Source organism: Aquarana catesbeiana, linkage group LG04 (assembly GCF_042186555.1).
Source record: "Aquarana catesbeiana isolate 2022-GZ linkage group LG04, ASM4218655v1, whole genome shotgun sequence".
NCBI lineage: Eukaryota > Metazoa > Chordata > Amphibia > Anura > Ranidae > Aquarana > Aquarana catesbeiana.
The window spans coordinates 442529348-442547077 of record NC_133327.1 but is presented as its reverse complement, the minus strand read 5'-3'; the positions used below and the strand labels follow the sequence as shown (position 1 = coordinate 442547077).

General features: G+C 43.8%; 1 protein-coding gene across 1 annotated transcript in view; it reads right to left on the bottom strand.

Annotated features, from left to right (window-relative positions):
- Positions 1 to 17730, bottom strand: part of SLC22A3 (solute carrier family 22 member 3) — an 803039-nt gene that overhangs the window by 36159 nt on the left and 749150 nt on the right. The window contains exons 8-10 of the mRNA XM_073627457.1: positions 14591 to 14699; positions 10374 to 10486; positions 8710 to 8809 (exon numbers count right to left, since the gene is read on the bottom strand). Of these exons, the coding sequence (XP_073483558.1) occupies positions 8710 to 8809; positions 10374 to 10486; positions 14591 to 14699 (322 nt within the window). The remainder of the gene's footprint in view (positions 1 to 8709; positions 8810 to 10373; positions 10487 to 14590; positions 14700 to 17730) is intronic.

Here is a 17730-nt window from a genome sequence, read left to right as displayed (position 1 = left end):
CCATAATTTGCAAATAAATTCTTTAAAAAATCAGACAATGTGATTGTCTGGATTTGTTTCCACATTTTGTCTCTCATAGTTGAGGTGTACCTATGATGACAATTACAGGCCACTCTGATCTTTTTAAGTGGGAGAACTTGCACAATTGGTGGCTGACTAAATACTTTTTTGCCCCACTGTAAATTAGTGGAGGAGACACCTTTTTCCCATATTAATTCTTACAGGATAGAATTTCCCTTCCTATGGGTAGATTTGCTCTCACTTCCTGTTGTCTCCCTCCGTTTGTAAGTAGTTGGATGTTTGAAAGTAGGGGCCTGCCCTATATACTCTGCAGAAAATTGGGCCTTTGGTGGTGGTGTTGCCACCACACTGTAAGCCCTCACAGTTACTCTTGGTGGGTGCTGGAATGGGCCCTGCTGTGAAATATTATATCAAGAATTGTAATTACATGCCCCTGTTTAACAGGGTCAGAAAAATTGGGCCTTTGGTGGTTGTGTGGTGGTGTTGCCACAACACTGTAAGCCCTCACAGTTACTCTTGGTGGGCACTGGAACGGGCCCTGCTGTGAAATATTATATCAAGAATTGTAATTACAAGCCCCTGTTGAACAGGGTCAGAAAAATTGGGCCTTTGGTAGTGGTGTTGCCACAACACTGCAACCCCTCACAGATACTCTAGTTGAGTGCAGGAACGAGCCCTGCTGCAAAATATTACAGCAAAAATTGTAATTACACGCCCCTGTTAAACAGGAGCAGAAAAATTGGGCTTTAGGCACTGGTGCCACAACACTGCAACCCCTCACAGATACTATAGTTGAGTGCAGGAATGAGCCCTGCTGCAAAATATTACAGCAAAAATTGTAATTACATGCCCCTGTTAAACTGGAGCAGAAAAATTGGGCTTTAGGCACTGGTGCTGGTGCCACAACACTGTAACCCCTCACAGATTCTGTTGTGGAGCGCAGGAACGAGCCCTGCTGTAAAACATTAGATTTAAAAATTGTAATTACGCGCCCCTGTTAAACTGGTGCAGAAAAATTGGGCTTTAGGCACTGGTGCCCAGAACCAAAAATGTTCTTAGAAGCTATCAACATGAACATTGAGGAGGAATAGGATAGTCACTCGGCTTAACAGGATAGTCAGTCAGCATCAGCATAGGCAGTCTTCAAGGGATCTCACATTTATAAAAAAATTATTCGGTTACATCAGCATCAGGTGCTTGGTAGCTGGTGATCCAAGATTGATTCATTTTTATGAAGGTGAGCCGATCAACCGAGGTGGTGGACAGGCGCACTCTGTGATCGGTTACAAAGCCTCCAGCGGCACTGAATGTGCATTCCGAAAGAACACTGGATGAATGACAGGCCACTAGCTCAATTGAAAACTGTGCAAGCTCTGGCCAGTGATCCATCCTCAAGACCCAGTAACCCAGTGGATTTTCGGTTGGAAAGGTCTCCAAGTCTGATCTTGCCCCTAGGTATTCCTGCACCATGTACAACAGACGCTGGCGATGGTTGTTGGAACCGATCATACCTTGGGGCTGTGGACTAAAAAATTGTCTGAACGAATCGGTCAGACGGCCACCTTCTCCTTCTGTGACTGACCGAAGCCTCAGCAACACGTTGTTCAGGACCGGGAATTTGTACCCTCCCAGGCTCTGGAAACGCGTTGCACAAACCTTTCTGCAAGGCCTCCCGAAGATGTTTCATCCTCTGCGATGGCTGGATAAGTTCCGCAACCTTACCCTTGTAACGTGGATCAATAAGGGTTGCCAGCCAGTAGTGATCCCTCTCCTTGATCACACGAATCCGAGGGTCCATTTACAGGCTTTGCAGGATCAGGGAGGCCATGCAGCGTTGGTTTGCTGAGGCATTAGATCCGGAGTCCTCTGGTCACTAAGGACAACCTGATTCGCAGCCACCTCCTCCCAGCCACGTACAAGTCCATGGGTTTCTGTGGACTGTAAACGATCCCTTGAAGACTGCTGCTGATGCTGAGTGCTAGGCTCCACCTCCATGCTGACACAATCCTCATCCTCCTCTTCCTCTTCCTGTGAGATCGGTGGGCCCACAGGAATACTGTCTGGATAAAGGGGGCCTTGAGAGGTAAGGAAGTCCTCCTCTTCCTCCCTCTGTTCTGCCTCAAGTGCCCTGTCCATTATTCCACACAGCGTGTGCTCCAAAAGGTAGACAAGAGGGAAAGTATCACTGATGCATGCACTGTCACTGTTCACCATCCTCGTGGCCTCCTCAAATGGTGACAGGACAGTGCATGCATCTTTGATCATGAGCCACTGGCATGGCGAAAAAAAGCCAAGCTCCCCTGACCCTGTCCTTGTACCATCCTTGCACAGGTACTCGTTGATGACCCTCTGCTGCGTGTGCAGCCGCTGCAGCATTGCCAACGTTGAGTTCCACCTGGTGGGCATGTCACAGATGAGGCGGTTCTTGGGCAGGTTGCATTCCTTTTGAAGGTCAGCCAGCCGAGCACTGGCATTCTATGACTGGCGGAAATGCCTGCAGACTTTCCTGGCCTGCCTCAGGATATCCTGTAAGCCCGGGTACCTGCACAAGAACTGCTGCACCACCACATTAAGGACGTGAGCCAAACAGGGCACATGGGTGAAGTGTCCCTGTTGAAGGGCGGAGAGTAGGTTGGTGCCATTGTCGCAAACCACCATCCCTGGCTGAAGCTGGCATGGCGTCAACCACCTTTGAGCCTGCCCCTGAAGAGCTGACAGAATCTCTGCCCCAGTATGGCTCCTGTCCCCTAAGCAGACCAACTCAAGCACCGAATGGCATCTTTTTGCCTGAGTGCTTGTGTAGCCTCTAGAATGCTTACGGAGCACCACTGGTTCTGAGGACAAATCTGCACAGGAAGAGGCCATAGAGGAAGAAGAAGAGGAGGGGGTGGAGGAGAGAGGTGTGGCAAAATCACCACTACCAGCATTTTGGAGGCGTGGTGGCGGAACAAGCTCCAACAATATTGCACCCTGTCCTGCATCCTTCCCAGCTGCCAGGAGGGTTACCCAGTGCGCCGTGAAAGAAAGGTAACATCCCTGTCCATGCATGCTGGACCATGAGTCAGCGGTAATATGCACCTTACCGCTGACCGCCCTGTCCAACGAGGCCAAGACATTGCCTTCCACATGTCGGTAGAGAGCCGGAATTGCCTTACAAGAAAAAAATTGGCGTTTGGGAACCTGCCACTGAGGTACTGCACATTCCACAAATTCTCGAAAAGGGGCAGAGTCTATCAGCTTAAAAGGCAGCAGTTGGAGTGCTAGCAATTTAGCCAAACTAGCATTCAGCCGCTGAGCATGTGGATGGCTGGGACAGAATTTCTTTTGCCGGTTTAGCAACTGGGGTAGGGCCTGCTACAATCAGACATTGGTGTAGCGATAGCAGATTGCCCGCAAGTACTTGGCACACCTAATTCTACACCTTCATTCCTGTCAGTGCTGGTTTCTGAAAGGACTGAAGGTATAGTGGGGTTGGAGATCCCAGCTGATGAGGAGCAAGGAGAGGTCCGCCTTGTTGTTTGGTGTGGGTCTTTTAAGTACTGTTGCGAACAGACTGCATGGGAGCTTGACATATGTCTAGTCAAGCATGTGGTGCCCAAGCGGTTGCTGTTCTGGCCACGCTTGATACACTTCAGACATATGTTGCAAACAGCAACAGTGCATTCTGCTGCACACGTCTCAAAAAAGGCCCACATCAAAGAACTTTTGGAAAAACGTGCAGAGTCAGCAGTGCCCTGCACATGCGGAGCTCTGCGGTGTGATGCAGTCGGCTGGCAGCCCTTAAGTTGGCCCCTGGAGGGCATCTTGCCTCGTTGGAGATGTGCCTACTCCTCCTCCTCTCTTTTATCAGGGACCCACTTAGAGTCAGTGACCTCATCATCCCCTCCCTCCTCGCCACTGGAGCAAACCTGGCATTATGCTGCAGCTGGGGGAACATGACTGCCAGTTTTTTGTCCTTCTTGGGCACCCCCTCTTCTCTCTGGGCTCACGTTACTGCCTTCATCCTCAACCTGGGTACCATCATCAGAGCCTTCAAAACGCTGCACATCCTCCTGCAGCATGTACCCTACACTGTGGTCGAACAGTCCGGGGGACTACTCAGGGCATGATGGTGGGGCTAGAGAAGGAGTGACTGATGACATTGAGCTGATGGAAGAGGCTGCTTTGGCAGCTGCATTGGCAGACAAAGTGCCCTGAGCCTGGATGACAGAGGATGAGAATGTCATCCACTCTACCAACTCTTCTGCATGTTGTTGCTCAACACGGCCAGCTGCCAAAAAAAAGGACAAGCGTCCCCCACGTCTACGTGCTGAGGATGCACCGTGTCCACGACCAGCACTGTTTGCTGTAGACATAGAGCCTATTTGCCCTCTTTTAGTGGCCTGTGAGCATCTGCCTCTCCTTGGTGGCCTTCCAGACATACTGTACAATTAGATTAGCAAAACAATGCCTGAAGTTTACTAAAAACAGTACACCAGGAATGGCCTACAGTAAGGTATAGGCTTGGCTGGAAAACAATGCAGTGGATATATATTTTATAAACTGCAGCTCAGTGAGTCACCTGCCTGGCTGAAAGTGTCTTTGAACACGCACTCAGGCAATGGCCTAGTCAGGTATAGGCTTGGCTAGACTATATGTATACAAGCCTGTATATATATTTATTAAATGAACTGCAGCTCAGTGAGTCACCTGCCTGGCTGAAAGTGTCTTTGAACACGCACTCAAGGAATGGCCTACAGTCAGGTATAGGCTTGGCTGGAATACAATGCAGTGGATATATATTTTTTTAACTGAAAGTGTCTTTGAACACGCACTCAGGCAATGGCCTAGTCAGGAATAGACTTGGCTAGACTACATATATTACAAGCCTGTATATATATATTAAATGCACTGCAGCTCAGTGAGTCACCTGCCTGGCTGAAGTATATTAGAAACAATACACCAGGAATGGTCCGCAGTGAGATGAAGCTAAACTGTGTACAGTGTATGTGTATATATATATATATAGAGAGAGAGAGAGAGAGAGAGAGAGAGAGAGAGAGAGAGAGATGTATGTATATCTATATATACTAAATACACTGCAGCTAACTGTCTCGCCCACCTGCCTGAAGTATATTAGCGACAGTACACCAGGAACGGTCTGCAGTGAGATGAAGCTAAACTGTATACAGTGTATTAATGTATACAAAGCCGGGATGTGTATATATATATATATATATATATATATATATATATATATACACTAAATACACTGCAGCTAACTGTCTTGCCCGGCTGCCTGAAGTATATTAGTGACAGTACACCAAGGACGGTCTGCAGTCAGATGAAGCTAAACTGTATACAGTGTATATATATATATATATATATATATATATATACATACACAAAGCCAGGATGTATATATATATACTAAATACACTGCAGCTAACTGTCTCGCCCTCCTGCCTGAAGTATATTAGCGACAGTACACCAGGAACGGTCTGCAGTGAGATCTAGCTAAACTGTATACAGTGTGTATATATATATATATATATATATATATATATATATATATATATATATATATATATATATATATACAAAACCGGGATGCATATATATATACTAAATACACTGCAGCTATCTAACTGTCTCGCCTGCCTGCCTGAAGTATATTAGCAACAGAACACCAGGAATTGCCCGCCTGCTCAAACTAAATGAAATGACGCTCTCTCTGAACAAACGCCACCAACACACTACACAAGGCCAACGTGCGGGCGGCCTTAAATAGTGTGGGGCATGTACTTAACCCCTGAGCAATAATTGGCCACAGGCACCAGCGCTGTGATTGGCCAAAGCATGCGGGTCATAGTGCATGCTTGGCCAATCATCAGCCAGGAATGCACTGTGATGATGCAGTGCATTATGGGCTGTGACGCGCCGCTTGAATTTGGCGCGAAGGGCCCATAACGGTCGAAATTCGGCGAACAAGCGAACAGCCGATGTTCGAGTCGAACTCATGTTCGATTTGAACAGACAGCCCGTCCCTAGTGATAAAGGGTGAAGCAGCAGCGTTGACTGTAGGCACAATACCAGATAGGCGCAGTGGCTCAGATTGCCCTGGAGCCTCTGGTCTTTTAGGGGATACACTAGGGATACGTCTAGGTTCATCAGGAACTACTGATAACGTAGGTGTGCCCTTCCCTGTGGTGTTAGTCCCGCTCCTCTTTTTTGGAAGACATTCAATGCCTGCAAACAAAGAGTACTTGGGTGTAATTAAAACACCTCAGAAGGGAGCCCTTTAATAGGGCTCACCAAACCCCTATGCAACAATCCTGCTAGCACCCTTAGCCTGCCAAGCAACACCTGGTGACTCACATGACCCGGGAAAGGAAAAATGAACCACTGCAAGTGTTTGTTCAGAGCCTGCTCTCTGTCCCACAGCTACCTTCTTGAAGCACCACATACTTGGCCTGCGCAGCTTAAATAAGTTGGGTGTGCGCCGGAACGTTCTATGCGTGTGTGTGCACGCATGTGCGTGGTCCCGGCGATTGGGCGCGACTGTATTCGCGTACGACACAAATTTTCGTGCGCCCAGATAAAGGCTACGGCGCTTGTGCAGGTGAAGCCACGTGCACCATGGCCACCCAACAAACAGCTGAGCCCAGCGGCGCTTTTGCGAACGCACGTGCGCCATGGCGAACCAAGGCAAAATGGTGCACTGTGGTGTACCATTATACAGGTAAAAAACAGCCAGACACAAGCAAAAAAGCACACCCTGCAAACACCAACAGCTAGCCCAGAACTCCCCCGTATGGTCACTGCACACAGGTGTCCAGCCTTTAGCTAGCTTGACTGATTGTTACAATCACTGGGACACCCCACAAAAATAAAATAAAGGGGTTTCACTTACCCGTCCAGGCGCAGGGCCACTTAGAAACTAAGGGCCCAATCTTCACCCTTCACGGCGGGTTCCTGTCACTTGGACCTTCAAGGACTGGGTACCCTTTCATGTTTAGGGTCCACTCCCTTGGACCTGTACAGCACCCTGCAGAAAAATGCCTTAGCACTGTAGTGTCAAGGATTTCCACTCCGCAGGGTCCAGCACCCGGAGGCCACATTACAGGCAAAACCTTGCAGGATCTTGAGTCTTCTTTGCAAGGCTCGGGTACCATTTATCTAAGCATAAAAGCCTGTGTCAAATGGATCTGATTGGTCAATCCCTTGATTCATTTTTGGAACCGTTTGTGGGACTAGAGACTTGGAGCTCAGAGAGCTTAAACAAACCGTGCCATCCACCTTGCAGACACTGGAAAAAACTGAAGTACTTCCTGTATGGGAGGAGTTATATAGAGGATCACTTCCTGTCTGAAGACCTTTGGTCTAGCAGGTTCCAATCACCTAATGATAAAGTATAACCCAGCAGGTAATAAATATTAGCCTGACTCTGTGTCCCATGATGTATGAAAAAGAAATATATGTTAAAGCTCAGGCCTTGTGCCACATGACTGAAGTAATAGTGTGTTAGAATGTTGTTCGATTCCTTTTTTCCATTTTTGGGGAGGGACCCCATATAATTTTTGCAATGGGTCCCTGTAATTTATAGTTACACCCCTGGGTCCCCGCTCAGTAGTAATTTTACAAGGTTTTTGCAGCTGCATAGTCGAGTTTATTGCATAACAAATTATCTACATGAGATCCTTGCATAAACAACTATTTTACACAGTGTACTAGTTTTTGCTGGCCATAAAAGTAATTTCCTTGCTTTCTCATTAGGGATGCACGATACTTTTTTTTTAAGAGTACCAATACTTTTTTTTTTAGTACTCCCCGATACCAATTGCCGATACCTACTGCAACAGTTTTGTTTACACTTCAGCTGTCAGGAATGGTACAGAGCATTAAAAAGTTTTTTACAAATAAAATATATATATATATATATATATATATATATATATATATATATATATATATATATATATATATATATATATAAATTCCTACGCTTTTTTCAATGTGAAACGTGTAAATATATGTTAAAGGTATAAAAATATTCACGAACAAAGTAAACAAAAAAAAAGTTTACATTTTTAATAGTGTCTAAAATAGAAGTTAAAAAAAACAGCAGGACAAATAGGCTGATTAGAGTAAATTAAGGGTTAATAAAGGGTTAGAACAGAGGAACATTTACTTAAAAAAATAAAAAAAAATGTTTTTACTTTCCTTGAAATTGACTTCATCTGCAGGGGAAAGTTAATTTCTTTGATCTGTAGATGAAGAGACAGATACAAAAAGAAACAATGTTTCCTTTTATGTCTCTATTTCAGCAGCTGAGCAATGTTATTTTTTTAAAGACAGCTCTAAATGCCAGGACTTTGTTTACACTTCAGCTGTCAACAGGGGAACCCCACTGTCAGCTGAATGAGTCATCAGTTGTTAAGAACTCAGGGGCCCTGCTCCTTAACCAATAATTGACATTTTTTTCTTTTACATTTCAGCTCTTCGTGGGGGAATCCCAATGACAGCTGAAAGAACTGAGCCCAAAAGTATCAGTTTCAGGTATCGGAGCATTTGCACAAGTACCGATACTCGTGCAAATGCTTAGTATCGGCACCAATACTGATACCAGTATCGGTGAAACCATACTTCTCATTTTAGAAATGCCACTGCTGCTATGACATCTACCAGTTGGTTATCGACTGCACTTACCTAGCAAGATTTTCAACATCTTGAATTGTTTCTGGTAAAGATATTCCCATTGTTTCGGGTAGCAACACAACGAGACCACCACATATAAGACCAAGAATTCCTGAACAAAATCATTGAAAAAAGTAGCATTTTGGTGATGTTCATTTTTAATTTTCCTTAGGCTTAATTTACACTATTGCATTGCCTTAACAAAAGTTGGTGGATGGCATGACATTTTTTGACTGGCACCGTGATAATGCAACTTACCAACAGACATGTATACACCACAACACATGGTAACAACCCTGTGTGTTGCAGTGTGCCACATAAAAAAAAGCACAATTTTTGGTGCCGTTTAGTGTGTTATATAGCCCAGTCAGATGAATCGGCTGCTTTAAAGCACAACACCAAGCAAAATTAAATGTATGTCTTTTTTCCCCACAAATATAACTTTCTTTTGGTGGTATGATTTTTTTATTTTTCATGCTATCAAGAAAAAAAGACCGACTATTTTGAAAAAAACAAAAAAAAACAATATTTTTTTAAATGTATATGCTATAAAACATATCCAATAAAAAAGTAAAACAAAAAAATCTAATTTCTTCATAAATTTAGACCATTATGTATTCTGCTACATATTTTTGGTAAAAAAAAAAAAAAAACGCACTTAAGCATATATTGATTGGTTTGCGCAAAAGTTATAGCGTCTACAAACTATGGTATATATTGGAATTTTTATTTATTTTTTTATACTAGTAGTGGCGGCGACTTATAGGACTTATAGTGGGAATGAGATATTGTGGTGGACAATCTGATAATAACACTTTGTGGGAACCAGTAAGGCTGGGTTCACACAGGAACACGCAACGCTCACAGCAAGAGTCTGGTGCGTCTCCATTCACTGTTTCAGGTCCGTTTTCAGACCAAATTTTTGGCAGAATTCGGACCTGAAACAGACCAAAAGACGCACAGGGCTCCATAGAGAGCCATTCACAATCTCCTGCTATGCGAATTGGATGCAGATATTCCGCATCCAATTCGCATATGTGTGAACCCAGCCTGACACTAATAAAGTGCTAAAATTTGCACTGTCACTGTACTAATGACACTGGCTGCGAAGGAGTTAAACATTGAGGGTGATCAAAGGGTTAAATGTGTGCCTAACCAGTGTTTTTGTGTACTATGTGTGCTGCTTTCACTAAGAGATATGATGGATTTTCTTTCCTTGCAAAGCACACATCACATCCCTGCTGTCAGGATGGAGCTCTGCAGTGTTTACATATGCAGAGCTCCATGCAGCCTCTCTCCTTAACGCTGATCGGCTTCTGCTGTGACTAATCACAACAGAAGCAACTCCCTACCCGGGAGTATAAGATTGAGCTTTTAGCCTTTACCTTGTTTTTTCTATCCCAGATTTTGGCTTAGTGTTCACTAAAGAACAGTTACCTGTGTGCAACACAATCAGGGAACAAGAGCATTAGAAGGAGAAAGAAAACCAAATTGCTCCATCACAGTATCCAATTGCTCTGCAAAATGGGATGTTGTTTATCTTACTTTTTTTTAAAGTGATAATCTTTTTACTATTTAGTTTTTGGGATGCGTATATTTAAATTTACTACAATGTTTATTTTGCAAATTAGAATTATTGTATGAGCTATCATAATTACAGAACTGTACAAGCTCACCAAATATGATGAGCGGCAACTCCACCCATATTTGATTCAACCGGTAGAGAATAAAGGGCGCAATAATTCCTCCAAAATCACACATTCCTGAGCATATCGATACACCAAAATTTCTAGAAGTAAAAAAAAAATTAAAATAAAATCATGAATAAAACATTTAGAAACAATTAGAGTGGTTGTAAACCCTTACAGACCACTTTAACCTACAGGTAAGCCTAGATTAAGGCTTATCTGTAGGTGCAAGAAATATCTCCTTAACCTACACGGTTAACAAGATATTTTCCTGAAAACAGGCACCGATGTCTATGGCGCATGCTCGCCATAGACAATGGCGCAGGCGCACTGAGCGCGCCGCTAGTGAAGGTGATCATGCCGTCACTGACAGCTCCCATGTGCATGCTCCGAAGTGACGTCATCGCTGCTCCGGCCAGTTACAGCGCCGGAGTAGCGATACCCGGAAGGAAGATGGACGCTTCGTGGAAGAGGAGACAGCGGTGACATCGCAGGCTCCTGTGTCAGGTAAGTGACACATAATGGGCTACTATGTAATGCATAGTAGCCCATTATGCTTTACCTTTGCAGGGAAACAAAGAGGAAGTAAACCCATCAGGGTTTACTTCCTCATTAAGCAGACTTTCCACATTCCCAAGAAGCTACAGTAAACACAATCATTATCATTAAACAACTATCATTAAAGTACTGACAAAGTATCAATGAAGGAGATTTACTTAAAAGGGAGCGTGCAAAATATGGTGTCCACAGTTAGTAGCTGATTGGCTACCATGCACAGCTGCACCAGATTCTGAATGCGAACGGGCAAAAAACACAAACACCGTTAAAGTCTATGGGACACGAACATGAATAATCAAAAGTGCTAATTTTAAAGGCTTATATGCAAGTTATTGTCATAAAAAGTGTTTGGGGACCTGGGTCCTGCCCCATGGGACATGTATCAATGCAAATTTGTTTTTTAAAAATATCCGTTTTTTTGGAAGCAGTGATTTTTTTAATGATTAAAGTGAAACAATAAAAATTAAATATTCCTTTAAATATCATGCCTGGGGGTTGTCTATAGTATCCCTGTAAAGTGGCGTATTTTTCCCGTGTTTAGAACAGTACCACAGCAAAATGACATTTCTAAAGGAAAAATTGTCATTTAAAACTGATCGCGGCTGTAATAAATTGTCGAGTCAATATAGATACAGATAATTGAAAAAAAAGAGCATGAGATCCCCCCGTCCATTACCAGGCCCTTTGGGTCTGGTATGAATATTAAGGGGAACCCAGAATCAAAATGAAAAAAAAATTGCCTGGGGGTTCCCCTAAAATCCATAACAGGCCCTTCGGGTCTGATATGGAAATTAAGGTGAACCCTGCACCAAATAAAAAAAAAAAATGGTGTAGGGGTCCCCCCCCCAAATCCATACCAGACCCTTCAGGTCTGGTATGGATTTTAAGGCGAACCCTGCGCCAAAATTTAAAAAAAAATGACGTAGGGGTCCCCCCCAAAATCCATACCAGACCCTTATCCGAGCACACAACCTGGCAGGCCACAGAAAAAGAAAGGGGGACGAGAGAGCGCGAGAACCATACCAGGCCACATGCCCTAAACATGTGGAGGGTGCTTTGGGGTAGCCCCCCAAAGCACCTTGTCCCCATGTTAATGGGGACAAAGGCCTCATCCCCACAACACTTGCCCGGTGGTTGTGGGGGTCTGTGGGCGGGGGGCCTATCGGAATCTGGAAGGGGACCCCCAGATCCCAGCCTCCCCCCTGTGTGAATTGGTAACGGGTACAAAGGTAGCCCTACTATTTCACAAAAAAAGTGTCAAAATGGTAAAAAAGACAAGACACAGCTTGGGACAAGTCCCACGAAGTTAGTTCACGCCGCCCGACGGACCAAAAAAGAAAAGAAAATGCTGCAACCGACCCGCCTCCATGGGAGGTTCCCGCCTTCTGACGCGTCTTCGCTGTGAAAGCTCTTATATAACTGAGGGCAGCCCACCCGGTGACATAAACGGGTGACCCCGCCTCCCTCTGATGCCACAGGGACTTCCCCGTGGTGTCAGAGGGGGGCGGGGCCACCCAGTAAACGGTGACACCGCCCTCCTCTGACACCACGGGGAAACCATAGGGAAGTCCCTGTGGCATCAGAGGGGGGTGGGGTCACCCGTTTACATCACTGGGTGGCCTTGCCCTCAGTTATATAAGAGCTGTCACAGCGGAGACGCATCAGACGGTGGGAGCCTCCCATGGGGGCGGGTCGGTCGTGGCTTTTTTTTTTTCAGTCCGTCGGGTGGCGTGAACTTACTTCCTGGGACATTTTTATTTTTTTATTTTTTAATAAAGGACTTGTCCCAAGCTGTCTTTTTTACCATTTTGACACTTTTTTGTGAAATGGTAAGGGTTCATTTGTACCCCGTTACTAATTCACACAGGGGGAGGCCATGATCTGGGGGTCCCCTTGTTAAAGGGGGCTTCCAGATTCCGATAAGCCCCCCACCCGCAGACCCCCACAACCACTGGGCAAGGGTTGTGGGGATGAGGCCCTTATCCCCATCAACATGGGGACAAGGTGCTTTGGGGGGCATGTGGCCTGGTACAGTTCAGGAGGGGGGGAGCTCTCTCGTCCCCCCTCTTTTCCTGCTACCTGCCAGGTTGCGTGCTCAGTTAAGGGTCTGGTATGGATTTTGGGGTGGACAACTACAACGTTTTTTTTTTAAATTTGGCGCAGGGTTCCCCTTAATTTCCATATCATTTTTTTTTTTAAATATTGATTCGGGGCTCCCCTTAATATTCATACCAGACCCAAAGGGCCTAGTAATGAAGGGGGGGTCCCATGCTCTTTTTATCAATTATCTGTATCTATATTGCCAAGACCCGACAATTTATTACAGCCGCGATCAGTTTTAAATGACAATTTTTCCTTTAGAAATGTCATTTTGATGTGGTACTGTTCTAAACACTGGAAAAATGCGCCACTTTACAGGCATACTATAGACACCCCCCAGGCACAATATTTAAAGGAATATTTCATTTTTATTGTTTCACTTTAAGCATTAAAAAAAATCACTGCTCCCGAAAAAAAATTTTTTTTGCATTGATACATGTCCCCTGGGGCAGGACCCAGGTCCCCAAACACTTTTTATGACAATACCTTGCATATAAGCCTTTAAAATTAGCACTTTTGATTTTTCATGTTAGTGTCACATAGACTTTAACGGTGTTCCGGCAGCTTTCGAATTTGCCGCGAACACCGCATATTGTTCGCTGTTCGGCGAACAGGCGAACACCCAATATTCGAGTCGAACTTATGTTCGACTCGAACTACGGGCTCATCCCTACTAAACACTCACTTTGCTGAGAAAACCTTCTTTATTTAGTAAATCAACCCCAGAATGTACTACCATAATTCACCAGTTTAAAACTACACTTAATCAGTTAAAGTGGTTCTAAAGCCAAAACATTTACCTTAATGCATTCCCTACATTAAGTTAAAATGTTTTACAGCTTGATGTCCTCCCCCACCTCCCTTAAGCTCTGTGCACCCGCTGATCTCTTGTCCCCTCTCTTCCTTCTCACACAGGAACTCTGGCAGCAGCCAGAGCCATTGGCTCCTGCTGCTCTCATTCAAATATTGTGAGGAGGAAGTGGGGGGCGAGGCCAAGCCCTGCTGTGTGTGTATATCTATGGAACGCGGCTCCATATAGACATACACAGCTTGGGAGCGTGTGCCTCCTATAGCAAGCAGCTTTCTATGGGGGCACATGGAGAAGAGGAGGAGGCAGAAGCACCTTCAGGGGATCTCAGAAGAGGAGGTAAAGGACCGCTCTGTGCAATACCATTGCACAGAGCAGGTGAGTATAACAGGTTTATTATTTTAATTTGAAAAAAACTGCCTTTAGTAACACTTTAAAAATGCAAAAGTATGGGTAGTGTAAACTGAGCAGTGAAAATTCTGACATGGGTATCCAATAAGATTTAGACAGAGATTTTATTAGCTACACATAAAGCTGCACTGTGTTAGTACAGATTTTAACAGTGGAAAACAAATGTTTATATGGTCTTGTTAAATAGGAATTTTTCCATGTTTAAGGACTAACATTTTCATTTGAGAAAGTAATTTGATAGTTTGATTTTCATTTATCCTGTTTTTATAGTAGAAACACTTAAATATAATAGTGTAACAAAAAAGAAAAAAAAAGTTATTTTAATTACCTCAGTGGTGTTGGATAGAGTTCTGTATTAATGAAGTATACTATTTCAAAAGCCATTGTGATTCCCATTCGTCCTAGTGTGGCCAACGTTATTTTAATCCACATTACATCTGCAAACCATTAAACATTTAGTGTTTTGAAAAGTACTTTTCATACAAAAATAAACATACAAATAATAAAGGTTTATTTGAAAAAAAATATCAAACTCCGTTATCATCTGGCTTTAACAGTCTGGCTGTTATTGACACTGCTGACAATAGGTTCCTACGTTTTTATAAGCTGTAACCATGATAGAAGCCTTAAAGCCAGCTTGCCTGGATTAAGATTGATGTTTTCATCACAAATAATGCAGATGTTTCATAGGCTATAGTGCACTAGACTGTTAACACGTCACACAGATATTCTCACACTCTAAATTGATGGAAGAGAGAGAGAGAGAGAGAGAGAAAAGGCAAAGGGTGCCTTTTCTGTTCTTTTGTCCTCCCTTCTACTGCCCTGTACACATGATCGGACATTGATCGGACATTCAGAGAACAAAATCCATCTGATTTTTTCCGACAGATGTTGGCTCAAACTTGTCTTGCTTACACACGGTCGTACAAAGTTGTCGGAATTTCCGAACGTCAACAACGCGGTGACGTACAACACGTACGACGGGGCTATAAAAGGGCAGTTCAATATCAAGCGCGCCACCCTTCGGGCTCCTTTTGCTAATCTCATGTTAGTAAAAGTTTGGTGAGAGACGATTCGTGCTTTTTCAGACTCGTGGTTTTCAGTTCGTTTTTCTGCTGTTCAGCCTGTGCTTGTGGGTTTGTATCTGGTCTTCAGTGCGTGTAGTGAGTTCCCATTGGTTTATCATTGTGTTCTTGTCCGCTCGTTGCTGAATTTCAGGTCGCTCTTCACAGGCCTTGCTGTTCTTCAGTGCGTTCTGTTACTTCGTTCTGACCAGCCGACCATTTTGAAGCCATGTTGCGTGTACGTACTCATTGCAGAGTTTATGCTGTGCAGGGGCTTGGTGTTGGGGTTCTTACTTTTACACAAGTCCAGTCCATGAACAGGGTGGGGAGGATTTAATGGACCAAGAATTGGTTGCTCCAGTGTGACCAATTCTGTCACATGCCTTTGCTCCGTGAGAATAATCCTGATGATTTCAGGAACTTTCTCTGGATGACGGACCCCGTTTTTCACCGTTTGTTGGCTTTGCTGACCCCTTATATCAGCAGGCAGGATACCTGTATGCGGCAAGCCATCACTCCGGAGCAGAGGCTAGTCACCACATTGTGGTACTTGGCGATGGGGAGAAGCCTGCAGGACCTCAAGTTCTCGACAGGCATCTCCCCCCAGGCTCTGGGGATCATTATCCCAGAGACCTGTTCTGCCATCATCCAGATCCTGCAGAAGGACTATATGAAGGTAGGATTTTTATCCTTTAACCACTTGACCACTGGGCACTTAAACCCCCTTCCTAACCAGACCAATTTTCAGCTTTCGGTGCTCTCACACTTTGAATGACAATTACTCAGTCATGCAACACTGTACCCAAATGAATTTTTTGTCCTTTTTTCACACAAATAGAGCTTTCTTTTGGTGGTATTTAATCACCGCTGGGTTCTTTTTTTTTTGCGCTATAAAAGGAAAAAGACCGAAAATTCAGTAAAAAAATACATTTTTCTTCGTTTCTGTTATAAAATTTAGCAAATTAGTAATTTTTTCTTCATATATTTTGGCCAAAATTTATACTGCTACATATCTTTGATAAAAATAACCCAAATCGATGGAAATTATTTAGTCTTTGTGAAAGTTATAGAGTAGACAAGCTGTGGTGCCAATCTCTGAAAATTGATCACACCTGAAGTACTGACGGTCTATCTCATTTCTTGAGACCTTAACATGCCAGAAAAGTACAAATACCCCCCCCCAAATGACCCCTTTTTGGAAAGAAGACATTCCAAGGTATTTAGAAAGATGCATGATGAGTTTTTTGAAGTTGTCATTTTTTCCCACAATTCTTTGCAAAATCAAGATTTTTTTTTTCTTTTTTTTCACAAAATTGTCATATTAGCAGGTTATTTCTCACACACCGCATATGCATACCACAAATTACACCCCAAAACACATTCTGCTATTACTCCCAAGTACGGCGATACCACATGTGTGATACTTTTACACAGCGTGGCCACATACAGAGGCCCAACATGCAGGGGAGCACCTCCAGGCGTTCTGGAGCACCCAGGCCAATTCTGACATTTCTCTCCTACATGTAAAAATCATCATTTATTTGCTAGAAAATTACATAGAACCCCAAAACATTATATATATATTTTTTTTAGCAAAGACCCTAGAGAATACAATGGCGGTCGTTGCAACTTTTTATCTTGCACTGTATTTGCGCAGCAATTTTTCGAACACGTTTTGTTTGAAAAAAAAACAGTTTTCAGTAAAGTTAGCCCAATGTTTTTACATAATGTGAATAATGAAGTTATGCCGAGTAAATAGATACCTAACATGTCACCCTTCAAAATTGCACACGCTCGTGGAATGGCGCCAAACTTCGCTACTTAAAAATCCCCATAGGAGACGCTTTAAAAAATTTTACTGGTTACATGTTGTGAGTTACAGAGGAGGTCTAGGGCCAAAATTATTGCTCTCGCTCTACCGATCGCAGCAATACCTCACATGTGTGGTTTGAACACCATTTTCATATGTGGGCGCAACTTACGTTCGCTTCTGACTGCGAGCACACGGGGACACGGGGAAATTTTTTTTTTTTTTTTTTTTTTTTTGTTCATTTTACGTTATTTATTTTAGTTTGAGGCTTTTTTCCAAAAAATAAATTTTTTGATCACTTTTATTTCTATTACAAGGAATGTAAACATGCCAGGAATATGGCATGACAGGTCCTCTTTACAGTGAGATATGGGGTCAATAAGACCCCACATCTCACCTCTAGGCTGGGAAGCCTGAAATGAAAAAAAAAAAAAAAAGATCCTGGCTTCGATCGTAACGGTGAGTCGGTAGAAGCACCTGAGGGCGGCGAGAGGGGGGGGCGTCCCCTCTCGCCTCCCGTAAGAATGATCAAGCAGTGGAACAGCCACTATGATCGTTCTGATGGTGTAGGGAATCGCCGGCTGAAAAAGATGA